This window comes from Acomys russatus, chromosome 27, assembly GCF_903995435.1.
Source record: "Acomys russatus chromosome 27, mAcoRus1.1, whole genome shotgun sequence".
Lineage (NCBI taxonomy): Eukaryota > Metazoa > Chordata > Mammalia > Rodentia > Muridae > Acomys > Acomys russatus.
Window position 1 is genome coordinate 23,742,573 of NC_067163.1, and position 27,403 is coordinate 23,769,975.

At 46.4% G+C, this 27,403-nt stretch overlaps 1 protein-coding gene across 1 annotated transcript; it reads right to left on the bottom strand.

The window, feature by feature from the left end:
* Window positions 1–1,290: 1,290 nt before the first annotated feature.
* Window positions 1,291–16,133, bottom strand: Ubxn8 (UBX domain protein 8). The gene is made up of 8 exons (XM_051169397.1): window positions 15,974–16,133; window positions 12,547–12,669; window positions 10,620–10,690; window positions 9,240–9,362; window positions 6,504–6,641; window positions 4,552–4,593; window positions 3,076–3,150; window positions 1,291–1,528 (listed from the first exon to the last, which is right to left on the bottom strand). Exons 1-8 carry the CDS (start codon window positions 16,059–16,061, stop codon window positions 1,358–1,360), a joined length of 831 nt encoding a protein of 276 aa, XP_051025354.1. The 5' UTR covers window positions 16,062–16,133; the 3' UTR covers window positions 1,291–1,357.
* Window positions 16,134–27,403: the final 11,270 nt, after the last annotated feature.

A 27,403-nucleotide genomic window follows, 5' to 3' on the forward strand; every position in this document is an offset into this window, starting at 1 on the left:
ACTGGGGATCGACTAGTACAGTGCTTCCTCAGGCCTTAGGTTCAGTTCCAGGTTATGTGCACACACCTACAGAAGTAGTGCTTACGGTTTACATTCAGAAGTAGAACAAAGCCTAAATACTTACTGATAATTTTTAAGACCATTAAGACGCCAATTTTTACATCTAAACATTTCATTGAGTTGTTTGTATAATTTATTCAGTTTTTAAGTACAAAATTCAGATTGTCTGCTTTAATAACTATAGGCTAAAAGCTGAGATAGGTCGTCTCCTTTGACCTAGACACAGGCCTCAACTGCCCGTAACTTAGAAGTGGTGTGATGATCCTAGTCCAAGGCCATCAGCCCCAGCCCGGGTCTGCTTTACCTCCATCTCTGTGGGGATTTTAAGACAAACGCCAAGGGTAGAGACTAGAATAGTCTGGAAATTGTAAGATAGGAAGTGTGGGGATGGGAATGTCCTCAGTGGGTATAGACTATTTGCTGGGCATCATGAAGCCCAGGGTCAGTCCTAGCACTTCATCATCTGGGTGCGGTGGTTTAGGCCTGTATCCCAGCACTTGGGGAGCGGGACAAGATCATCAGGAGCTAGCAAGGCCACCCTGGGCTACTCGAAACCCCGTCTCCAAAAAATATAGCTTAAGACAGGCTCTTAAGGCTAGCAGTTCCTCATGTTGTGGTGACCCCAACCACAAAATTATTTTTGTTGCTGCTTTGTAACAAAATTCTGCTACTGTTATGAAAGATAACGTAAATATCTGATATGTAGATGGCCTAGGAGACCCCTGTGAAAGGCTTGACACCCCTAGCGGTCCCCACAGGTTGAAAACCACTGCTCTGAGGATATCAGATACAAAGAGCTCACATTCCAAATGCACCACCAGCAATTTCATTCTGCAGTTTCATTCTGTTCCCCAAAGTTCATACATCAAAAACTTCATCCCCACATCCAAGTCAAAAAAAAAATATATACAATAAGTTGGCTCTGAAATCTCTTTAAACGTTTGGAAATGCAGTCGAATCTCCTACTTAGAAGACATGACTGCATTGTGAGATGCTGTGTGGTACGGTGGGCTGGAGCAGCAGTCACAAGTCTCACGTAGCCAGGGTTGGTTTGATTTTAGGACAGTCTAACTCAAACCCTGGAAGTTCAGGCATGTGCCGCTGTGCCTGCTGAGACCTAACATGTTTGTCATCTGTGTCCTCACTACCCTGTCCTCCCTTTGGCACACTGTAAGATGACATTGAGCCACTGTATGTGCATGTGTATGTGCTTCTATAGACAAGAGGAGCTCAAGGTCCAGCATGGCTTTAATGTGAACACTGCCCTGTTTAAGGTCAACAGGTACTTCTGATCTCTTCACTGGCTGCTCTGCTCCTTCTCTTCCACGTTAAGTACAGTATCCACGGTTATTCCTATGTCCTGCAGTGACAAGCATCCCTCCGCTTCCACAGGCCTTCTGGGAAAGGAAGTGGAAAGGCCGTATAGGGATTTGTGGTACCCAATTTTCATCATCCAGTCAAATAAGACCTAGAAGAAGAAGAAAAAAAAGGGGGGGGAAGGCTTAGTATCAGACTGTACACACGTGTTCCCATAGAATGTCACTGTAGCATTGTATAGCTGTCATTCTCAAGTCAGGTCCCTAGCAATAAGAAGTTCTTGTCTTTCAAATAAATTTTCTACACTTTAAGAGAGAGTACATATGTCGTGAAAATGGAGCTATGAGTAACTTAGATGCCTTTGTCCCAGATAAAGAGTAGGCTTGCTGTCATAGTAGTTACTATAAGCAAGACCTAGTCCATAAATAGGGATGGAAAATATTCCAAGAAAAGTTGAGAACAGAAAAAATTTCACTAACAAGTGTTGTCCAAATGGACATGTTTGGGCCCTGAGACAAAGCCCAGTTTACTGTGGGTCGTTCCTGTAGTCCATAAAGATTACCATATATACACTAGGTTCAAAGTCCAGCACCCCTTGGTGGGCGTGGTGGCGCACGCCTTTAATCCCAGCACTGGAGAGACAGAGGCTGGTGGATCGATGTGAGTTCGAGGCCAGCCTGGTCTACAAAGTGAGTCCAGGGCAGCCAAGACAATACAGAGAGACCCTGTCTTTGGGTGGGGGGAAGTCCAGCACCCCCCCCCAAAAAGTTATATATTTATGATAAACATATTCATATCCACCCAAAAGCGCATTTGCCTCAAAACAGGTTTTTTGTTTTGTTTTGGTTTGGTTTGGTTTTTCGAGACAGGGTTTCTCTGTGTAGCCTTGGCCATCCTGGACTCACTTTGTAGACCAGGCTGGCCTCGAACTCACAGCGATCCGCCTGCCTCTGCCTCCCGAGTGCTGGAATTAAAGGCATGCGCCACCACGCCCGGCCCTCAAAACAGTTTAAATGGAGCGTGTTTAGCTTCAAAAGGAAAGGTGGGCTGGCAGTGGGTCCATATAGCTGGAGTCCAGTTACTCAAAAGCTAAGACTGGAGGATTACTGGAGCCAAAAGTTACTGGGTTTGAGACCAACCCAGGCAACAGCAAGATCTTGTGTCTCAACAAGTGCAGTCTGTGCCTTTTATGCTAGCCACCAGCCAAGAATCCACTGCTGATCTATACAATACATCTGTCATAATTTTAGTTGAGATGTTTTTAGAGTTGAGCCTGGGTTTGTTGTAGTTTTTTACGTGCTGAACACCCACTCTGCCCTTTAGTTTATACTAAGTTTATAGTTGTTTTAAATCTCACTTGTCCTTGCAGCAGCTCCTGAAATGGAAGGAATTACACCTCGATACTACACCGCCAGCCCCTGGCCTCAAAAACAAAACCACCAACTGAAATGTAGGTAAACAAAGGAAACACAGCTCAGGACGAGGACGCCTGCCTGAAGCTTTAGACTCTACCCTAGTACTAAAAAAGAAGGAACAAAAAGGGAAAAATAAAATGTAGAGATCACAATTCAGAGAAATTAGCAAACCATCTGCAACGCAGAACACCCATACTGTCTGTATGGTAATGTCTCCCACTGCAGTTCAGCACTGCTGACCAATTTCATTAGACAGTATTTCTGAAAACACTGGTTTCCTTACCTGTGAATTCCAAGACTTGAAAAATCTTCTCCTCAGAACACGCCCACTTGGGCATCGAAGGGCAACAGTAACTACCTGGGGAGACAGATGTTCAGATGAGCCATGCTGGTCACCCAGACCTACAGTCCACACATGGAGGGTGAGGCAGGAAGACAGGCCAGCCTGAGCTCCAAAGCAAGAGCAAGACCGACGTCCAGATGGGAGCTCCAGTCTGGCTGGGAGTGTGGCTCAACTGATAGAGAATTTGCCTAGCAACACAAAGCCCTGGTCTCGGCACCCAACACCCCATGGACCACACATGGTGGTGATACAAGTCAGTTCCGTTCCCAGCACTGTAAGGATGGAGCCAAGAGGACCAGACACTACAGTGACCTGCAGCCACAGAGTACGTTTGAGGCTATCCTCAGCCTCATGAAACTCTACCTAAAAAACTGTTTAAGTAGGAGGGAGAGATGGTCCTGTCCAGAAGACCCAAGTTCAGCTCCCAAGCACCCACACAGTAGCTGAGAAACGGTCTGAACTCCAGTTTTTAGAGACATGGTGCCCTCTTCTGACTTCCATGGGTATGCATATGGTGCACAGCCAAACATGCAGGCAAAACACTCACACATATCAAATCTGAAGAGAAATTATGTTAGAAGGGGCTAGAAAGCATGCACTGCTCTTGCAGTACAGTTCGGTGCCCAGCACCCACATCAGGTGACTCTCAACCTCCTGCAACTCCACTCTAAGGCATCCAATGGCCGCCTCTGGCTTCCACGGTGTCCCCACACATATGCAGCACATACACTTACGCAGACACATACACAAAATACTGTTCTCCTTGGGACTGAGTATCTGGATTGCTTGCTTCAGTTGTGTTTATCTGTGAATAACTTTCAGGTTGTCTAAAGATAACCAAACCTAAACGTTACACATGTTGACAAAACAGTCTCTTAACTGCAAGGCTGCTTCAAAAAACTGTTTTCTGAGGAGTCTAATGATGCTGAACTTGACAAAACGGGATACTGACAGTTCTCTTTCTGGGCATGTTAACCAATAACTTCATGGCTCTAAAGACATGTGGGCCCCATCCACCAGTCACCTGTAACTAAGAAAGCAGACAGACGAGGCAGGCATGGAATCCAGCCCAGCCCAGCCCAGCCCAGCAGCAGAGAACTGTTCTTTAAGTGCACAAGCAGCTGCAGGCTCCATTGTATGGAGGACTGGAGTGGAGCCGTCTGCCTGTTTGACCGCTGCTCTCAGTAGTAAGCGCTCTGCTGCTCCATACTCTCCTGAAGCAGGGAGTGCACTCTAAAAGACAACTCAGCAGCCTGCCTCCCACACAGCACTCAGCTGAGCACCTGATGCCGCAGTCTGGAGAGAGACGACTCCAGGGAAGCTGCAAGGAACCTGCCCTCTTCCCTAAACCAAAGGGTTTGTAGGACTTACCTACCTGATGCCAAGCCAAGGAAACGGAGAGTAAGAGAAACGTACCTCTTTAGCTGTTTCTGGTGGTTCTTCAGGTAAATCAGGAACCTAAAGAACATGAGTGTTAGTGAAAGGAAGGTAAAACCATTTCCAAGGAGTGAGACCTTTCAGGAGGACCCCTCTTCAGTAGGCCACATACATCCAGGTTTTAAAAGGCTTTTTTATATATACATCTCTCAGACGTTTACAGGAGGCAAGGCCTGGTGCCAGCTGTCTAGCCTGACGTGGGTTTGATCCCTGGAGTCCACATGGGGGAAAAACAGAACCGGCTACTGCAAGGTTGTCCTCTGCCCACCACACATGCATATGCATACTCGCACACAGTAAATAACTAATGTAATTCTTATAATAGATTTTTAAAGTTTGCAATAGAGCTGGGTGTGGTGGCTCACACCTTTAATCCCAGCACTTGGGAGGCAAAAGCAGCTTCAAGTTTGAGGCCAGCCTGATCTACAGAGTGAGTTCCAGGACAGTCAAGGCTGTTACATAGAGAAACCCTGTCCGAAAAAAAAAAGAAAGAAAGAAAGGAAGGAAGGAAGGACAAGATGATGGAAGGGAGGAAGGAAAAAAGTTTACAATACAATGAAAATTAAATGTGACTGTTTTCAGGTGTGTCTAATTTGCTCCCTGGGTGTCTCCTTTAAGAGAGATGGGCAGATCTCAGTCCAAGGTTAGTCTGGTCTGCAAAGCAAGTTCTAGGCTAGCCAAAGCGACATAGTAAGATGTTATCTCAAAAATACCAAATAAAGGCTATATTAAATCTATGGGTGAGCAAGACGGCTTACTAGGTGTGGTGGTTTGAATGAAACTGGCCTCCACTGACTCTTAGGAGTGGCACTTTAGGAGGTGTGGCTTTGTTGGAGGAAGTGTGTCACTTGGGGTGGGCTTTGAGGTTTCAGGTGTTCAAACTGGCCCAATCTCTCTTCCTGCTGCTTTCTGATCTAGATACAGAGCTCTCAGCTACCTCACTAGCGCCATGTCTGCCTGCAGGCCCGCCATGCACCCACCATAATGATGGACTAAACCTCTGAGCTGTAAGCCAGCCCCAACTAAATGTTTTCCTTTATAAGAGTTGCCTCGGTCATGGTGTCTCTTCACAGCACTAGAAAACTGACCAGGACATGGGTGGTGACAACCTGGCTTCAATCCCCAGAGAAACGGATTCCCACAGGTTGTTCTCAGATCTTCACTCTCATGCATACACACATACAATTAATTAGTGAATGTATTTTTAAATATCTCTTAATTAATTCTGTCTCAAAAAAAAAAGGTGAGTTCAAACTGGGCAAGTAGAAGGCTTGCCTACCCTGCAACAAGCCCTGTCATCAACTGCCAGCTTGCTTCCCTAATTTTTTTCTCTTAAAATGTTTAGGATATTGTGTAAAATTGCACTATTTAAAGAAACAGGAAAAGCTTTGGGTTGTGGTGCAGACGGTCATCCCAGTACCTGAGAGGTAGAGGTGTAATGCCATGCCATTATGCACAGAATTATTTAGAGACACTGAGTAAATATGTCTTCAGTTTATGTAAATAAAGCATTCAGAAAGGGAATGTGTTTACATTTGAGCACTATCCCAATTTCTCATGAAATTATCCTAAAATCTGAAACACTTAGAGTCCCACGCATTTCAAATGAAGGCGTTCAGCCTGTAAAAGGTCCTGACCATTCACAAGGCATGACACAGCGATGTCATAAGACACCCAGCAGGGATGCTTCCCTTCCCGAACACTGTCTTTTTCATCTCTATCAAATCATTTCTAACTCAGTATCATTTGTCTTAGAGCTTTTCTCTAAACTGGTTGAGGTTCTTTATCATTAAATAGGACAGGTCTATACAGCTGACCCCTTTGCAGGGTTGTGGGAAGACTCCATCTGGGTTAAAGCAGCAGCCACCTCCCCAAGGAACGCACTCTCTCCATCAGTGGTTAGACTCAGTGACTGGGTGTGCAAAACCCACCTCCTTCTTCACGGGCTGCTGAGCAAGTGGTGACATTTCCGTTGGAAGCTTAGGCAAGTTCCGCCTTCTTGCCGCCTCTCTGTTGGTTGTTTCAAAAGATGCCTGACTTGAGTTTTCAAGCACCAAATCTTCATCCCCCTGGTCAAAAACAACCAAAAAACTCAAGAGGCATGTTCTGTCGACTATCTTAGCTCTGATAGTCATTTTTAAATCAGAAAACTAAAGCATCGTCTCCTTGGACAAGAAAACACGAGGCTAAATGGGCTTCAGAATCCACCTTCATCCAGCTCTGAAGTCTTCCCTGACCAGGAAAAGCTGACAAGGCCCCACCTGCCTCATTTCTGTTGTTAAACAGTGCTGTTCTGTGCTTTGCTGCAGGATCTGGCTAAGCAGCCCTGCAGGCCTGTATCTCAGAGTCCAGACTGGCCTTGAACTTTCAGCATTCCCTGCCTCTGCCTCACAAGCACTCCAACCAACTACCCACTAAGTCTTTCCAAAGCAGAGACAAGGAAAGGGGCTAATGGTATCCTAGCCTTCTCTCCGCAGAGGAAGCAAGGCAGTGGGAGGTGATGTGCGGTCAACAGCTGTGCAGACGGAAGGTGGGCAGTGTAGCTTTCCTCCAAATCACCCCACCCCCACCAGGACGGAGGCTCATCATAGGACGCAGGGAGCATCAGAGTCTCGGCTGCATGAGGTCCCTCCTCAGCGCTACAGAAACAGACTATTGCTGATGGCAGTCTGCGAGATGTGCCAGGAAGGCCCAGGTTACCGTTCGCATGGGCTTCTGGGTGATACTGCTGTCTACACTCCTGCACTCCTGCAAACTCATCAAGCTAGGCATGGGTGGAAGCATTTCCTGGGTTTGTCACTGATGCACTATCTGGGGTGGATGGACATTTGTTGCAGTCTCCCCAGGAAGTCACAGAACATGTATGTAAAAAGGAATGTCTCAGTGTGTGACTCCAAAGCACCCCTAGCTAGGTATAATCATAGCATCTGTTTCTGTTAAATACCCAGGCTTCCCAGCTCAGACTCGGCCTCCATGTCATCTCTCTACAAGGCAGAGTATTCCAGGGAGCACAAAGGTTGCTCTTCGTACTGTTAGCTAGTGCAGGGGTTCCCCGTCACCTAGATAAAACTTCCCTACGAGATGAGTGAAGCCCCCCCCCCCCAGTGTGTCTCAGAAAGCAACTCCATTACATAAAAAGGTTCTGACGCAGGGAATGGATCCTAATGTGAGGACTTATTGAGAGGTGGGAAGATGAGAGCCCGCTGAAGCGGAGGAAACAGGCCCTAACCCTGAGCTGAACTCACAGTATCGACGCCCTTTGCCTCCTGCAGTGCTCTGCCTTGTCCACCATCCCCTCCAGCCACTGCGGATGAACTCGTCTGAAACTGAGCTAAAATAACCCTTTAAGCCATTCTCTAAGGCACTGCGACCATAAGAGACACAAAAGCAACTGACATACTTTACTAGAACTTTCTCCTCATTCCAACAGAATTTAATGCTGAGCTTTCTTCTTCTTCTTTTAATTTTTGTATTTATCCTTTTCTCATACAGTACATCACATGCAGTTTCCCCTCCCTCCACTGTTCTCAGGTCCCCACCCCCAGCTCCTCTCTGCCCCAGGTCCATCCTGCCACCTCCCTCCAGAAAAGTGCAGGTCTCCCAGGGACATCAAGTGAGCAGACTTGGCCGCCCTGGCTGTCCTGGAACTCACTCTGTAGACCAGGCTGCCCTCAAACTCACAGAGATTTGCCTGCCTCTGCCTCCCAAGTGCTGGGATTTACAGGCGTATGCCACCACCACCGGGCATCACTCAGTAACTCCTTCCTGCACAGCTACTAACCTTTTTAGAACCTTTTTCACAGAATTTGAACTACTCACTGCTTCCTGGGCTTAGTCACCCTTCCTTTATGAGGGAAACTGAGGGGAGCACGGAGAGTGAGAATAGATATTTTAATGCCAAGCTGTTCACTAGTCAAGCCAGGGCTGCCTCACTGTGGACCGTAGGAACTGATGGGAAGACACATCAAATCCGGCTCTAACCATGATTCTCCTAAAATAACCACACCAACAGTTTACCCTGTTCCTGGATTTCCACTGTCACCATTAACCATTTCAAAACAGTAGTACTAGTGACTAAGTCACTTTGTGACCAGAAGAGAATATGTCAGGCTAAAATCTGCCAGTTGAACATGGTAGAGTGGTATGCACCCGTGGTCTCAGCTACTCAGGAAACTTGGGCCAAGGAAGTGGAAGTCAAGGTTCCAGGGTAAGGCTTCAACTCAAAAGCAAAAACAGCCGGACAGAGGTGGCACACACCTTTAATCCCAGTACTTGGGAGGCAAAGGCAGGTGGATCTCTGTGAGTTCGAGGCCAGCCTGGTCTATAGAGTGAGTTCCAGGACAGCCAGAGCTGTTACGCAGAGAAACCCTGTCTTGAAAAACAAAAACAAAGCAAAAGCAAATGAAAGTAAAGTCAAACTACCACTGTCTACCAGCCACTAAAGTGATGAGAAAACAAACTCAGAAGTGCTAATACACAGGTGGGAAAGGCAGCTTGTGGGTAAGAACAGAGGAAGACCTGACATCAAACTCTAGCATGTGTCTACACAGGAGACACACACACACACATACACATACACACACACACACACACACACACACACACACACACACACCCCGATAGGAAAAAAATAATAGGATTCAAAACATAAAAACAGTTTTTCCAACCTCAAGTTTGTGGCCGGTAGTTAACCTCCAGGTTTCACCCGTCATTTGATAAAAACGCTGTTCTAGTTGTTTCAATCTCATTTCCTGCTGAGGTTTTAAAACATTCTGTATATATCTGCTGGCCTGTTCAAGAAAAATATGTTATCACTATAGCGTTTCTACACATTCACGTTGTCATTCACGTTATAAATCAAGAACAAGGTTTGAAACCTGTGCTGGTTTGCACAGGAATGGCCCCTCAGGCTCATATATTTAAATGTTTAGTCATTGGGGAGTGGCGCTATTCGGAAGTGTGGCCTTGTTGGAGGAAGTGTGTCGCTAGGGGTGGGCTTTGAACTTTCCAGAAGCTCAAGCCAGGCCCAGCGTATCTCTCTCCCTGCTGCCTGCCGATCAGGATGTAGAACGCTCAGCTATCTCCCCAGCACCATAGCTGCCTGCATGCTGCCATGCTTCCTGCCATGATGACAAGGGATGAAACCTCTAAGCCAGTAAGCCAGCCCTAATCAAATGCCTTTCTTTATAAGAGTTGCTGAAGCCGGGCGTGGTGGCGCACGCCTTTAATCCCAGCATTTGGGAGGCAGAGGCAGGCGGATCGCTGTGAGTTCGAGGCCAGCCTGGTCTACAAAGTGAGTCTAGGACAGCCAAAGCTACACAGAGAAACCCTGTCTCGGAAAACCAAAAAAAAAAAAAAAAAAAAAAAAAAGAGTTGCTGTGGTCATCACAGCAATAGTAACCCTAAGATGGGCTCACATATGTCTAGACACCTTGTTGGAGGTGTGACCTTGTTAGAGATGGTGTGTAAAAGTTGCCTTTGTCTTGGTGTCTCTTCACAGTGGCTAAGACTCAGAAATGACAGAACATATTACACATGTTCTGGGCATGGTGTCATGCACCTCTGAGCTCAGCACTCAGGCTGCTGAACTGAGGCAGGAAGATCCTGAGACTGAGGCCAACTTGGCTAAGACAGCGGCCAGGGCAAGTCCAACTGTCAAGTGGGTGTCGGCACCTGCCACCATGCCTGACCACCTGAGCTCAAACCCTGGGGCCCACACAGTGAAATGAGAGAACCGATTCTCCCCACACCCATTACACACACATATGAAGGAAAGTAAGCAAAATATAAGAAATGGGCTGTTTTGTTTTTAATTTTCAAGAGTCAACACTGAGCCTGGCAATCCCAGAACTTAGGAAACGGAAGTGAGAAGAGCATCCAAGGCCATCCTCAAGTCGGCCAAGAATCCAAAAGACCTTGTCTCAAAAAAGGAGAGAGGCTACAGTTTCATGCCATGTGCATTACACACCAGGAACTGTTCACACAAAGACCTCTTAGCACAGACAGTGAGGCAGTGTCCTCAGGCATCCTCGAGGGCCCAGCCTTACCTTCTCACCCTGAGCTTCCTGCTGCCTTTTCCTCACGAGCCGTTGTCTTTTCTCATTCTCCTCTTCTCCTTCTGAATCCAAAACATAAACGTACTTTTCAAGCCTCAAATATCAAAGACTCAAGTGCATTTTCTCTGAAAACAGTCTGTAGATTTTTAACATTTTAAAAGACACGAACACTATATATATATTTCAAATAATAAAATGAGGCATGGTGGCATACACCTGTAATCCTAGCACTCAGGAGGCAGAGGCAGGCCGATTGCTGAGTGTTTGAGGTCAGCCTGGTCTACAAAGTGAGTCCAGGTCAGCCAAGGCTACACAGAGAAACCCTGTCTTGAAAAACAAACAAACAAACAAATAACAATAAAAAAAGGTTGATTCAACCAGTAAAAATTAAGACTTTGCATATGAAATCTATAATAAAAGCAATTCTGACACAATTCACTAGCATATATTATTGTATGTAACAAATATCTTTTTCTGGAGACAGGCTCTATGAAGCCTTGGCTGGACTAGAACTAGGCATCCTCCTGTTTTCAGCTTCCCAAATGCTATAATTATAGGCATGTGCCACCATACCCAACCTAAACACAGTTTTAATACTGCATATTACATAGCATCAGCGTTCAGTGAAGATGATGCCAAGAACCTGTCAGCCAATAAGTGAAGCACATGACTCACGCTCAACGCAAAGGAACAAGTTACAAGGGCAGGGACCATCAGGGGTGCATTTCCATATTTATAGCCAGCAAGTCCGCAGAGGCTTCCAGTCCAATATAATCAAGCAAACCATCTCCCTGACAGCATCGTGCTAAGGACTGAAACCAGGGCACTCGTGCTATTCATGTTTCTGGAGCTGAGGGTCACACCGAGCCCTGAAAATACAGCCCATATAAACTTCCTAGTCAAAATTACAATGTTCTTGTACAATATCCAATACACGCAGTCATTTGAAGTACAAGATCAAAGCAGAGAAAATTCAAAACCTATGACTGAGAAGCCCCAAAGCATCGACATTGTCATATATTATTGGGATTATGGTTTTTGTATGGTCAACGTGAAAGAGCTATATAAATTTACATTCTTCATTGTATTTACTTATTGTACAAGCAATAAACTACAGAGGCTACAGGGTAGCTTATTTGGAATGTTAGCCTAGCACACAGAGCCCTGATTTGGATCCCCAGTACCACATGCTACCAGCTTGGTACATGCTTGTAATCTCGGCAGACAGGACGTGGAGGCAGGGGGATCAGAAGCTCAAAGTATAGTAAGTATCAGCCAGCCTAGGTTATCTGGGACCCTATCTTAACAAAAACAAAAACAAAAAACAAAACAAAACAAAAAGACAAATTCATTACTGGGAAGCTTTTGTTAATAACATTTAAAGCAGCTATTAGTTTTAAAAGTAACGTTAGAAGACCAAATACAATACTGGTTTTTGTGTTTGTCTTGTTTTCTTTTGTTTTAAATCATACACATATATGAGTGTTCTATCTGTATTTCGTGTACCTCATGCATGTAGTGTCCATGCAGGCCAGAAGAGGGTGCCAGATCCCCAGGAACTGGAGTTGCAGACAGTTGTGAGACACCATGTGGTTGCTGGGAATAGAGCTCAGAGCCTCAGGAAGAGCAGCCAGTGCTCTTAACCACACAGCCATCTCTATCCATGGCTTTTGAAGCTTCTAAGGCTGCTGAGAGAGCTCCATGGGTAAGGACACTTACTGCCCAACCTCTGACCTTGGTCCCATCCCTGGAGCCATATAGTGCGAGGAGAGGGCAGGCTCCCACTTGAAAGTACACATCATAAACTAGTGATAAAACTCGAATAAACAAAACAACAAAATTTGAACAGAAAAGGTTACTTTTATTTTTGGAGGGGGAAAAAAAACCCAGTTAAAGGTACCACAGGTAATAAACTGACCTTTCAGATGAACTTGGGAAGGCTTGAAGGTGTTAAACAAGGGCGTGGCCACGGAGATGATCAGGGTAAGCACAGCGAGCAGCAGGGCCATCTGGCCACTCAGCAAAATGACATCTTTAATTCCTTATTTAAAAAATGTTTCTAATTAAACATTTTTTTAAGGGAAAAATTCTCATTCCTTGCTAATAATGATTACTGGCACTAGAAAACATAGTAAATGCTAAATGACACCAACCTCCGTTTTCCTAAGTCTCCTGGGGTGCTGAAATTCAACATGGTGGTCACTGTAACAACAACTGTGAAATAATGCTAGAAGAAGCACCCTGTTTTAGGAACACATAGTGCTCAGTTGTATTATAAATAAATGAGGATTAATAATGCACAAGATTGCTTTTCTTTGAAATAGGATTCAGAGGAACAGCCGGGCTCAGAGCACACATCTTTAACTTCAGCACTCAGGAGGCTCAGCACTCCAGTCCAGGACAGCCAAGGCTATACAGAGAAACCCTGTTTCGAAAAACAAAACAAAACAACCCCCCCCCCACCAAAAAACAAAACAAAATAACTCCCCCCCCCAAACAAAACAAAACCCAAGAAACCCTAAATTGGAAGCTGGGAGGTGGTGGAGCAAGTCTTTAATCTCATCACTCGAGAGGCAGAGGCAGGAGGATCTCCGTGAGTTCTAGGCCAGTCTGGTCTATAAATTGAATCTAGGACAGCCAAGGCTACACAGAGCCTTTTTGTTTTTGTCTCAGAAGAAACAAAAAAATAAAACAACCCCCCTCAAGCCAAAACCAAAACCCTAGATTGAAGTATATACTCACACCCCCCCCCCCAGGCAGGGTTTCTTTATGTAGCCCTGGCTGTCTTGGAACTCACTCTGTAGACCGGCTGGCCTGAAATTCACAGATCAGCCCACCTCTGCCTCCCAAGTGCTGGGACCAAAGGTGTATGCTATCACAGCTGGCTGATGCTCTCAACATTTTAGTAATTGAGTCTTTACCTGGGCTGTCAAAACAGTGTAAGAAGTACTGATAAACATAGGTAGCAGTTTTATGTGTCAGTAACTGAGTAAGAGCTGGGAACTATAGAAACTAACAGTGGCACAGTTCAATCTTGAGAAGGAACTAGGTATTTCAGAGACTGGGCAGGGGTGTATCTCTCAGTAGAGAAAAGTATTCTTAGAAGTCTGGTGGCTGAGCCCCAGGACCAAATGAGTAAATAAGCAAATGACACTTTGGGACAGGAAGATGGCTCCCCTAGTAATGGTACTTACTGCCAAGCTTTAGGACTGGAGTTGGACTCCTGGAACCCATGTGGGATGGGCGGGAGTGGGATGGGGGAGGGGGGCCGGGGTCGGGGAGGTGGCGTTGACTCTTGCAAATTGTCGTCTGACCTCCTCTTGTGCAATGAGGGATTCACTCTGCCTGACCCAAATGCCCCAAGTAACTAATACTTTAAAATATTTTAATGTTACTTGGAATGGCTATCTAAAACAGAATGGTGATTTGACAAGATCTTTTGCTGATTCTTGTATTTATATATTTATTTATTTAATACGTTTTTCAGGACAGGGTTTCTCTGGGTAACAGTCCTGGCTATCCTAAACTTGCTTTGTAGACCAGGCTGGACTTGAACTCACAGAGATCCACCTGCCTCTGCCTCCCGAGTGTTGAGATTAAAGGCGTGCACCTCCATGCCCGGACCAATCTAGGTTGGTTTTTTTGTTTTTTGTTTTTTGTTTTTTTTTTTTTTTTTGTTTTTCGAGACAGGGTTTCTCTGTGTAGCCTTGGCTGTCCTGGACTCACTTTGTAGACCAGGCTGGCCTCGAACTCACAGCGATCCGCCTGCCTCTGCCTCCCGAGTACTGGGATTAAAGGCGTGCGCCACCACGCCCGGTCCCAATCTAGGTTTTTAAAGAGCATTTTATTCTCACTTCTTGTCTCTAGTCATGTTTCAGGGCACATGTGTCCGTGCTGAGTAGGAGGGAGAGTAGAGGAAGGAAATTTAGCCTGGACATTTGCTTAAGGTTGCCTGGAGTGGTGGTACACACTTTTAATCCCAGCACTGGGAGGCAGAACCAGGCAGATGTCCATGACAGCTAGGACCACACAGAGAAACCCTGCCTCGAAAAACAAGTGTGTTTAGGGAGGGAGACGGACATGGAAACTTCCCATCTGCCAGGTCTATTGTTTCTTCTTCACTCGTGCCTCAACTCTGTCCACAGTTCATATTCATTGTTATCTAGTCCTAGTCTTCATATAACTACTCACCTATGGCAAAGCCCTAACCTCCCTCGCTTCCTTCCAGAACATTCTCCACACAGAATCCAGAATGACCTTTTTTAAAATTCTTTTCTTTTTCTCTTTTAATAATTTTTCTTTTATGTACACATGTTTTGACTACATGTATGTCTGTGTGAGGGTGTCAGATCCCTTGGATCAGGAGGTGTGAGCTACCATGTGAGTGCTGGGAATTAAACCAGGCAGGGTCTTCTAAAAGAGTTGTCAGTGCTCTTAACCACTCTTTCTCCAGCTACCAGAATGACCCTTTAAAGACCGTTGGGTTAGCATGGCACGGTGGCTAATGCTGTCATCTCAGGACCTGGGAGCCTGAGGCAGGAGCTTTGCTTCAAGTTGCAGGCCAACCTAAGCTAGTTGAAGAGTCAAAAGACACACACAAAAAGAAAAATGCAAGGCAGTGGAGGAAAAGCCTACTACCACAGTGACCCACAATGCCTTTACTCCCAGCACTAGGCAGAAGCAGGAGGATCTCTGTGAGTTCCAGGGCAGCATGATCTATAAAGCAAGTTCCAAGATGGCCTGGGCTGTTAGAAAGAGAAACTCCGTCTAGAAAAATGCAAAACAGAAAGAAAGAAAGTAAGAGAGAGAGAGAGAAAGAGAGAGAGAGAAGCTGGGCATGGTGGCCCACGCCTTTAATCTCAGCACTCGGGAGGCAGAGACAGGTGGATCACTGTAAGTGGTGTCTGACTTAGAATAAAAATCCAATAAATGCTATTTGGGGGCTCTCCTTCTTTCCATTCCTTGATCTTGCCACAAAGGCCTTCGCCTGGAATATTCCCCTCGGCTCCATCCTCTTTTTCAGGCAATGGCTCCTTAAGTATAAAGCTCAGTCTCAGTGCTCTGAAGGCCCTCATACTATCAGCTTATTACACTCTTTGAAGCAGAACAGTTTCTATCTGTCCCCATGCTTCTCACTCCAACCTCTTTCAAAGAAGACCCCAGGGAGAGCCCAAGAGAACTTTTCCCGGGAACTGGAGGCAGCTCCGGAAAAGGAGCGGGCGCGATGGACTCTGGGAATTGTAGTCAAAAGCGCTCAAAGACGCCATGGCCAAGAAGGAACTGTGTGCACCACTCAGGTGAAAACACCCCAACTCTGAGCACCGAGAAGGTAAGGCAATATTTACCGAGACTCGGGATCCCGCGCCGGAGCTCCAGACACAGGAGAGGGAGAGCAGAGAGCAAGAAAATGCCAAGGACGCCGCGAGAAGCCATGGTGCGAAAGACCCGTCGGGCGCAGTGCCCGCCCCTTCCGGCCGTTCCTTCCGCCAGCTCGGAACGGAGGCCAAGCGCAGTGAGGAATGTGGACAGAGTATCAGGCCCTAAGGCTGGGGCGTGGGCCCGAATGAGATAAACCCATAGCCCGTCCTCAGATGGCGCAGGTCATTTCCTTCGACTCGAGAGCTTCCAGGGAGGCTCCTGTCCTGTAGATCTGATGGTCGCGATGACTGGACTGTCCGACTGTGCGGGTCTAAAAGATGGCGCTTGGAAGAGTGAAATGACTCAAAGAGAGCAGTTGACGCTGCGAGGCCCCTTGGCCCTGTGGCGCTTAGGGGTGACTGGCCTTGTGGTTCCTAGCTTACTAGTTACGAAGCATTTTCTCTCCCTAACAGGTCCTGCGGGAAGCTTAAAAGGGGGGCCTGCTGCCAAGTATGTGCTCCCACCCCACCCCCGCGTGTAGATCCCCTAGACCTGCTCCGGCTTACTGATCTCCCTGTCAGTTTGCCCTACACGTGTTACTGTTATGACTTAATCTTGGCCTCACAATTCTGTGACTTCACTGTCACGCCATGACTCACCTATGGTAACTCGCAGCTCGGGTATGGAGAGGGCTGACAAGATAACCAACTTTGCAAATCCCAAGCCACTCTTCAGTTTAGCTCAAGTAACATTTATTATTTCCACAACTTGCCTGGTTCTCTAGAGCTAAGGGATTCAAGTGTGTGTAAGTCGCTGGTTTTGTCCTGAACAAACTCAGCTCTGGGATAGACGCCTTGTACAAAAACAGGATGATGCTGATGCCATAAAAGAGATGTGTGAAGCCGGGCGTGGTGGCGCACGCCTTTAATCCCAGCACTCGGGAGGCAGAGGCAGGCGGATCGCTGTGAGTTCGAGGCCAGCCTGGTCTACAAAGTGAGTCCAGGATGGCCAAGGCTACACAGAGAAACCCTGTCTCGAAAAAAACCAAAAAAAAAAACCAAAAAAAAAAAAAAAAAAAAGAGATGTGTGTGTACATTCTGTGCTCTGCAATCACATTCTGAAGTGAAGTATTTCCTGATGCCTTTAATCCCAGCACTAGGGAGGCAGTGGCAGGGGGATCTCTGAGTTTGAGGCCAACCAGGCAGACATGTTGAGACATTGTCTAAAAAAGGAGGGCAGTGGTGGTACCCAGCCTGCCTTTAATCTCGGCATTCTGGAGGCAGAGGCAGATGGATCTGAGTTCAAGGCCAGCCTGGTATACAGAGTTGAGTTCCAGGACAGCTAGGGCTACACAGAAATCCTGTCTTGAAAAACCAAAAAAAGGGGCTGGAAAGATGGCTCAGAGGTTAGGGGCACTGACTGATCCTCCAGAGGTCCTGAGTTCAATTCCCAGCAACCACATGGTGGCTCACAACCATCTGTAATGTGATCTGATGCCCTCTTGTGGCATGCAGGTGTACATGTAGCCAGAGCACTGTATATGCAATAAATAAATAAATCACAAGAAAAACCAAAAAAAAAAAAAGAGGCCTGGGAGTAGTGGCACATACCTTTAATCCCAGCACTTGGGAGGCAGAGGCAGGCGGATTACTGTGAGTCCAGAACAGCCAGTGCTATTACACAAAGAAAAACAAACAATAACAACAAAATACAGTGTTAGGCTGGAGGTTTGAGACAAAGGCCAAGATGGTGCAAGCCAAGAGGTCCCAGCCCTTCTCTCTCCTGACCAAGAGCTCTCCGTTACAAAAGCTGCCTCAAAACACTGGACAATGCCAGCTCCTAGTTCTGGATTCCAATGTGATTACCAGACCTAAGACCACCCTATAGGGCCCTAAACTCACCACTAAGGCTGTAGCCCCAGTACCCCAACCATCAGGTCACCACTCCCTCCCCTCCCCTTTAAGAACCCCCTACCTTAGCCCAGGAAATCTGTCAAGAGGCCTGAGAGCTGCCCCCAATAAACCTGCCTTTACACCTCTAATGTGCCTCAATATGGATTATTGTGTCAGCAGAGAGGAGAGGGAGAAGCCTTGGAACACTGAGCCCGAAATGGGATGTCCATCAGACTCCTCCTCTCAGGAATCAGGGACCCTCCGAGAAGAAGAGGCAGAAAAAGTGTAAGAGCCAGAGGGGATGGAGGACAAAGAAAACAAGGCCCTCCTGTAGTTCTCCTCTGCCCTGGGGGGGGGGGGGCTGATGGCCACCAGCCTCCACCCCCTAGGCAAGAGGAGCAGAAGATGACACTCCCGGAATCACTCCAGAAGCTAGTTCAACTTTACTCAGGGGATGGGTGGGGGGCTTCCAGGATAGGTGTGCATAGTTGGTTGAAAGCAGGCACTTTTAGAATGCTTTACATTTGGCTGCACGCTTCTATCATATGAACAGTAACACAGTACCTAATTATCACAACAGGGAGCTGTGTCAGGGGCCATATATCAACTGTGGTTAGGGGCATCTGTGTCTAAAGATACTCTCCAGGTGAAGTCAGGCTGCGAGCCAGAGGCCCTGCTGGGGAGAGGGAGTCCTACACCTAACTCCCGAGCTCGGAATGGATTATCTGGACCAGGGAGGACTGCAACTGCAAACGGCAGGGTCCTTCCAACACCCTCTAAGTCAAAGAAGATCAATAAACATAGAACTCAGAGCAGTGAGGCAGCGTGCTCAGGGCCTGCATGGACCTTCACCAGCCTGGATCCTAGAGCTGAGAGAAGCAGACATACATCCCTACCCCTAACCCAGAGGCTATCTCCAACGGACAGCCAGGCACTCTCCAAGGGAGTCTCACTGGAAAAACAAATTACTTGTAAGGGTAAGCCAAGTGCCCGGCAGTAGATGGCCAACAGAGAATGACCTCAGCCACATCTTTAGAGAGTCCTTAGCGTCTTGCCAGGGCTTATATATTTTTCTTACCTCTTTTCATCCTAAAGTTCCTTTGTATATATTTCATGCTTCCAATTTAGTGTTTTTATGAAATCAACATGGGTCTTTGTTTCTTGTGCCTTCTCTTGGGCTCTTTTCCTTCTGTTTGTTTTGTCCTATTCCAATGTGTAGTTTTGTTTCATTTTAATTATCCCTTAGAAGCCTGTTTTGTATTAAGAGACAAGAGGGGGAGGGGGCCGGGGGGTAGCTGGAGTGATGGCTCAGTGGTTAAGAGCACTGTCTGTTCTTCCAGAGGTCCTGAGTTCAATTCCCAGTAACCACATAGTGGCTCACAACCATCTATAATGAGTTCTGGTGCCCTCTTCTGGTGTGCAGACATACATGTAGACAAAATATTGTGTATACTTAATAAATAAATAAATAAATCTTGAGAGAGAGAGAGAGAGAGAGAGAGAGAGAGAGAGAGAGAGGGAGTGGATCCAGATGGGATGGGTGGTGGGGAGGAATAGAGGAAGGAGAAATCAAATCAGGAAACATTATGTGAGGGGAAATCTTATTTTATTTTAATTTTATGTATATGGGTGGTAAGCCTGTGAAAGACAGAAGAGGGCATCATACCCCCAAGAACTGGAGTTACAGATAGTTGTGAGCCACCATGTGGAAGCTGGGAATCAAACCTAGGTCCTCTGGAAAAGCAGCCAGTGCCCTTAACCATGGAGCCATCTCTCCAACCAAAAAATTTATTTTTAATAAAAGGGAGAAAAGTATACTAAGGCAAATTGAACCACTGAAGATCACATTTTTGTTTTGTTTTGTTTTGTTTCTTTGACACAGGGTTTTTCTGTGTAGCCTTGGCTGTCCTAGACTCACTTCATTAGATCAGGCTGACCTCGAACTCACAGCGATCCACCTGCCTCTGCCTCCCAAGTGCTGAGATTAAAGGTGTGTGCCACCACGCCTGCCCTAAAGAGGGAGTTTTAAGTAGACTATGAATCTTACTGCTGAGTATGGTAATTCATGAGGAGACTGAGGCAAGCAGACTGTGACTGGATCAAGTCAGTCGGTACACAGTGAGACTCTGTCCAAAAATAAATAGCAACAAAAACTTTCACCTCAAAAAGTTCAAAACATGAGAGCACAGTCTCAAGTCAGTAGTGAAAAGGAGGTCACTTGAATTATTATAGGATGCACGGATTAAACATCCATGCTGACTCAAACACATGCTCCCACTGTTGCCTGTGTCAGTTCTATTTGAAGACAGAAAAGGAATTCCTTCCGTTCTTACCAGCTTGATTTTGCTATGCATTACTTTTTTAAAAAATATTTATTTATTGTATATGAGTGTTTTTTCTGCAGAAGAGGCATCAGACCATGTTATAGATGGTTGTGAGCCACCATCTGGTTGCTGGGAATTGAACTTAGGACCTCTAGAAGAGCAGGTGGCCCTCTTAACCACTGAGCCATCTCTCCTGCCCCCTATGCATTCCTTTCGTTGTTTGTTTTTTCCTTCTTCCCGTGTTACCAATTTAATCAATTGCTGACACCAGTGTGCCTTATTCTGGACTATGAAATACGAGGGTCCAGCCTGCCAAGATGGCTCGATGGGCAACACCTGAGTTCAATCCAGACCCCACAGTGGAAGGAGAGAACCAACTCCCGGAAGTTGTGCTCTGACCTACACATGCACACTTACAAGAACTTTTAAGCTTCCAGCACAGGCAGCCAGTGTTAAGTACATTTTTTTTGGCTGAGAACTCCCACCACTCTAATTGCCACAGCCTTACCACACGAAAGATCACAGTGATGTTCTCACTAAGTAAAGCCAAGTTTCTTCATGTAGGCGTACATACTCTGACACAGTCTCATCAGTACCTCCAAGAAAAGGTAAAGGTGATTGTTAGAAAGTTCTGTACTCTAAGTGGTTTAAGGTGACCTTTCCAAGATGGAGTGTGACTAGTTCATGGTATAACAGTTTGAGACCAGCCTGGTGCAGTGGTGCATGCCTGTAATCCAGCACTCAGCATCCCAGCACAAAAGCATGTGCCAGACGCCTTCCTTTGAAACCATATGAAGCGGACAGGATTGGGGGCACATGCCTGTGATCTCAGTACTTGGTAGGCAGGGACAGGGAAATCAGTAGTTTGAGGCCAGACTGGGGACATGAGACCCTGCCTCAAAAAAAAAAAAAAAAAAAGAAAAGAAAAGACTAATAAATAAGATGGTAGCATTACTCATATGATTTTCAAGCTTTATGCCACTTTCTACACTTTGATACCTTATATAATTTTAAAAATTAAAAGACTTGGGCCAGGCCAAGCGGTGGTAGCCAATAACTTTCTTTAATCCCAACATTCAGGGAAACAGAGGCTGGCGAAGTTCAAAGCCAGCCTGTCTACAAAGTGAGTCCAAGACATCCAAGGCTACACAGAGAAACCCTGTCTCAAAAAACAAGACAAACAAATGAACAACAAACAAACAAGCAAAAAAAAAAAAAAAAAACCACAAAAACAAAAAAAGAACAACAAAAAAGTTTGAGACTAGAAATTGAAGTAAAAAAAAAAAAATTGAAATAATTTTCTACTCACTCCCTTTTTGGTTGTTTGGGGTTGAACACAGCTCTGTCCATTTTTTGTAAGAACAGGGATTTAGGAATTTGGTCAATTGAGTTCAGTCTCTCCCTGTGGGAGAAGGAAGTGCTCCTGGTGAGCAACTGCCCCTTCTGGTAAATGGACTGTCAGGAAGTTCCTAAATTCACAATGAAGACCTGTAGTGATTTATAGTCTGCCTTGTAGGTGAAAACTTCCTGGAACAAACACTAAAGCTACAGTGACTGCTGTAGAGATCTTTAATCTTAGCAGTGATAAGTAAATTATGGGCTACAGATAAAAATCTTAGGAAACACCCTAATTTTAGTATATGTGGAGAGGTTTTGGTTTGGTTTGGTTTTTTCCCTAGTGCTGGGAACTAAGCCTATGACCTCATGCGTGCTGTCCACCGTGATATGTTGGATTAAAGATATGTTTATTTTCTTTTGTTTGTCTATTTGGGTTTTTCTGGCGGGGATAGGGGGTGAAGGGTGGAGATGGGCTCCAAGACAGAGTTTCTCTGTGTAGCCCTGTATGTCCTGGAACTCACTCTCTAAACCAGGCTGGCCTCGAAGTCACAGAGATCCACCTGCCTGTGCTTCCCTGAGGGCTGGGATTAAAGACATGTGTCACCACTGCCCAGCAACAAATTTTAAATTTACATAAATTACATATTAAGCCAGGCCTGCTTGTGCAGCAACTCTGGAAGTTGAGGCGGGAGGACTGCAAGGAAGACTTGCCTGGGCTACAAAGAAAAATCCAAGATCAGACCCTGTCTCAAAAAAAAAAAAAAAAAAAAAAAAGAAAAAGAAAAAAAAAAAATATATATATATATAGAGAGAGAGAGAGGGAGGGAGGGAGGAAGGGAGGGAGGGAGAGAGAAAGAATGTCTGAGTGTCTGTAATCACTCTTGGGAAACAGAAAGAGGAGGATCAGGGGTTCAAAATCATCCTCACACACATAATGAGTCCTAGGCCACCCTGTGGGGAACAGGAAATGGAAGGGGGTGGGAGTGGTGCTGCTGCTGGTGCTGCTGCTGCTGGTGCTGGTGCTGCTGCTGGTGCTGCTGGTGCTGCTGCTGCTGGTGCTGGTGCTGCTGCTGCTGCTGCTGCTGCTGCTGCTGGTGCTGGTGCTGGTGCTGCTGCTGCTGCTGCTGCTGCTGGTGCTGCTGCTGCTGGTGCTGCTGCTGCTGCTGCTGCTGCTGCTGCTGCTGGTGCTGGTGCTGCTGGTGCTGGTGCTGCTGGTGCTGCTGCTGGTGCTGCTGCTGCTGGTGCTGGTGTGCTGGTGCTGGTGCTGCTGGTGCTGGTGCTGCTGCTGGTGCTGCTGCTGCTGGTGCTGGTGCTGCTGCTGCTGCTGCTGCTGCTGCTGGTGCTGGTGTGCTGCTGCTGGTGCTGGTGTGCTGCTGCTGGTGCTGGTGGGCTGGTGCTGGTGTGCTCGTGTGCTGCTGCTGCTGCTGCTGGTGCTGCTGCTGGTGTGCTGGTGCTAGTGCTGCTGCTGCTGGAGCTGCTGCTGCTGGTGCTGGTGCTGGTGCTAGTGCTGGTGCTGCTGCTGCTGCTGCTGGTGCTGCTGCTGCTGCTGGTGTGCTGGTGCTGGTGCACTGGTGCTGGTGTGCTGGTGCTGTTGCTGGTGTGCTGCTGCTGCTGCTGCTGCTGGTGTGCTGGTGCTGCTGCTGCTGCTGGTGCTGCTGCTGCTGCTGGTGTGCTGGTGCTGCTGCTGCTGCTGGTGTGCTGGTGCTGATGCACTGGTGCTGCTGCTGGTGTGCTGGTGCTGCTGCTGGTGTGCTGGTGCTGGTGTGCTGGTGCTGGTGTGCGCATGCCCACACAATCCACTACTTTGGAAGTCAGAGGACAACTTGTAGGACTTGCTTTTCTTTTCCCACCATGTGGGTCCCAGGAGTTGAACCCAGGTTGTTGAGAGTCCCCTCTTTCCACTAAGCCACATCAGCAGCCCAGCTTTTAAATTTTTAAATAACTTTAGGATATAATTCAGTGGTAGAGTACTTGTTCAGAGTGTACTAGTCCCTCCATTCAGTCCTTACTACTGCAAAATAAATAAATAAGTAAAAGAGTTGAACATAGTGGTGCGTGTTTATAATCTCAGCTCTTAAAAGACTAAGAGAGGAGGACTGCCGTAGGTTTAAAGCGTTCTGGGATACACAGTATGGCCCCGGCCAGCCTGAGTTACAGTAAGTCTCTATATCAAAATACATGCGTACACCAGACACAGTGGCACTTAACTTTAATCCCAGCACTCATAAGGCAGAAGCAGACAGATCGCTGTGAGTCTGAGGCCAGCCTGGTCTACGTAGTGAATTCCTGGATTGCCAGAGCTACATAGTAAGACCCTGTCTCCAGAAACACACACACAAATCCAGGAAACAAGAGAGTAGAGAGGGGTAGAAGGGAGTGGCAAAGCGTAGGCGAATCCACTCGCTGTGATGACCATGCAGTCTTGAAGGTGCCAAGCAATTTTAAGTAAGGATAGGTTAAGGGGAGCTAAAATGGAGAACAAGTTCATTAAGAGGCAGGAAACCCCACACACCTCCTACTCTCAAAGTCTACTCCTCCTGACCCGCACAAAGAGCTGAGACAGGGTTTCTCTGTGTAGCCTTGGCTGTCCTGGACTCACTTTGTAGACCAGGCTGGCCTCGAACTCACAGCTATCTGCCTGCCTCTGCCTCTCGTGTGCTGAGATTAAAGGCATGGGCCACGACTCCCAGCTGAGATTTCTTTCTGGAGAGGCAGGCACAGAGCTCTCAGCAGACCAGGGTGGATGAGATGGCCCAGCCATTACAGCTCAGCCAGTAAAGACATGCTTGCTGCTAAGTCTAATGGTAGGAGTTTAACTCTCAAAACACACAAAGGAGAAACCAACTCCCAAATGTTGTTCCACTCCCACGCATTCTAACATGGGTGTGCATGCAAATGTTGAAATGAATAAAGGTAATCAAATCAGAAACTGAAGGCCATCAACAACAACAGCAAAAAGTCGGGTGTGGTTAAGAGCACTGGCTGCTCTTCCAGAGGACCCAGACTCAGTTCCTAGCACCCACGTGACAGTTTATAATCTCTAACTCCCAGGGGGGTTAGCCCCAGGGGATCTGATGGCCTCTTCTAACCTTCAGAGGCACTGAACACATGTGCACAGGCACTCATACAGACAAGATATCCAAGTACATAAAATAAAGACAAAGGTTAAAAAAAAAAAGTCAAAGCTGCCATGGCCATTTTTTTCCTCAGAGTTATCCTCCTCTTTCTCTACTAATTTTATTTATTTTTTGGCAATGCACATTCAGTCATTGTGCCGTCTGGAGAGTTCCTGCCCCTTCAGATCTCAGGAACCTAACCCAATACGACAGTACTTAGAGGAAGGCTTTCAGCACTGGCTAAACAATGAGTGTTCTGCCCACAAAAAGGGATTAGCATTGTTACAAAAGATAGCCAAATTGTTAGTCAGAGTGCCCTGGAGGAGGAACTGCACTCACAGAAGGGGGCGGGTATTACGAAACGGATTTGTTAAGTCTGTTTACCAGTGCGGGTTGCACAGTCCAACAGGGCCATCTGCATGCAGAAGGTCCCTTAGCTACTCAAACCATAACGCTGGAGGCCTGGACCTTCCCAGGCAGATGCCCTCACCAGCTATTATTGTAGAAAATGAATTGACTAATAATGTTTACTGTTAAAAGTGTGTGTGTGTGTGTGTGTGTGTGTGTGTGTGTGTGTGTGTATTATGCGTGTATGTGTATATATATATATATATGTATATATATATATATATATATATATATATATATATGCACACACCACACACACACATTTTATTTATATTTTTTTTAACTAATTAATTTTTTTCCCTTTTCCAGATGGGGTTTCTCTGTGTAGCTTTGACTATTCTGGACTCTCTTTTTAGACCAGGCTGGCCTCAAACTCACAGCGATCCGCCTGCCTCTGCCTCCAAAGTGCTGGAATTAAAGATGGGTGCCACTACCGCTCAGCTAAAAGCCTATAATTATTGTGGCAGTTTTATTTAACTTGCTATCAAACAATAAAAGATACAGACACCTGATAGAATTTTAAATAAACCTTATTTCACATGGGGCTAAGCTGATATTAACCCCCTAAACTACCTCATGACCTCCCAGCCCCACATCCCATGTCACCTGCCTTAATCATTCCTATCTGGGACACTTCCTGTTATGCCCAAATTCCGAGAGACTCCCTGAACAGACCACCCAAGAACTGAGTCCAAATGCAATGGCAAGGAACTCTTTATTGCAGGTTCAAACCCGGGACACCTCTCCTATGCACTGACACAGCAGATGCAGGGAAGTGGCCTTGAGTCTCAATTGAGAGGGGTTTTATGGGATTTACAGTATATGATTGGATGATATTTGGGCAGAAAAGCTGCAAGCAGGGAGTTACAAGCCTTAGCGTTTCATGGTTGGGTAATAGGTGTAGGGGCAAATTAGCCTGTGGAAAAGATTGGTTGAAGCAGTCTTTAATCCCAGCACTAGGGAGGCAGAGACAGGCCGATCTCTGTGAGCTTAAGGCCAGCCTGGGAGTGTTAGGAACTTTGGCCTGGCTTCTCCTAATTGGTTGTTGCTATGTGCCAGACCACCTGCTGCTCAGCTTGACCAGCAGAGAGTATATTTGGACTTTCCCAAGGTGAGCTGATTGTGTTGCTAGGGAATATTTTTCTGTTTACACTAGGTTTTTCTGGAATCTGGGTTCAGCCTTTGAAGAGGTTCAACATAAAATGGAATTTCTTTCTTTTTCAAAATGGAGTTTGTCTAGTCCTTACACTTCCCGCTCATAATTCCATAAATACTTGTTTATTCTTTTCATCTAGGCTGCCTCTCTTCAGCACCCCGCCCCCAGAGTAAGTTCTTCCTGCCCCATGGTTCCATGCTAACCCATGGCAGTACTACTTCCTTCCCTCCTATACCTGTCTCCCTCCTTCCCATGATCCCTCTTTGCTCCAAGTCCTCAAGCCTTAGCTCCGCCTCTCACTTCTACCCTGCCCAGGTATGCAGGCCTTTTATCCAGCCATTGGGGGATAAGGTTGGAGGCAAGGTTACCCAGCATCACTAGGGGTACATGATAGTCTGCAGACAGCAAGCAGACCTCAGGGAGCAGAATAATTAACAATCAAATACAAAGCACTAGACTATGTCAGAGCAAGCTACAAACAAAGGCACACAAGCAAGCAGCAGCGCTTCCCCTACCTGCCCCCCCACCCCCCCTTGCAGAGCCCCTCACATCTGAACCCCACCAGAAGGTGCTACCCACTCAGAGGGAGAGTCTTCAACCAGTTCATCCTTCCAGTAGACCCCTTCATAGGTCCATGTCTTTTTGTTGATACCAAATCCAAACTGACAATGAATATTAACTATAACACTAGTCCCTGTCCTTACACTCTCTGCTCTTCAACCTGCATCATGCAAGAATGCTGCCATCATAAAAGTCTTTATCGCTTTTCTTTTGCAGGTTCGTGTGTGTGTGTGTGTGTGTGTGTGTGTGTGTGTGTGTGTGTAGGGAAGACCTCATCAATGCTAGGAAAACAGTCTACCACTGAGCTGTCTCCCCAACCTTTTTAAAATTTCAAAACATAGCCAGGCAGTGGTGGCACACCCCTTTAATCCCAGCCATCGGGAGGCAGAGGCAGGCAGATCTCTGTGAGCTCAAGACCAGCCTGGTCTACAGATCGAGTTCCAAGACAGCCGGGGTTAAAACAAAGAGACCCTGTCTCAAAAACAAAACAAACAGAACAAAAAAAATCAAAACATAGTTTCACTAATTTGCACGGGGAGTGGAGAAATCCCTGAGTGAATGAAGTTCTGAGTGAGTGTGTGCTGTTGACATGGGCACAGCCATGTCAATATGGTAGTCTCAG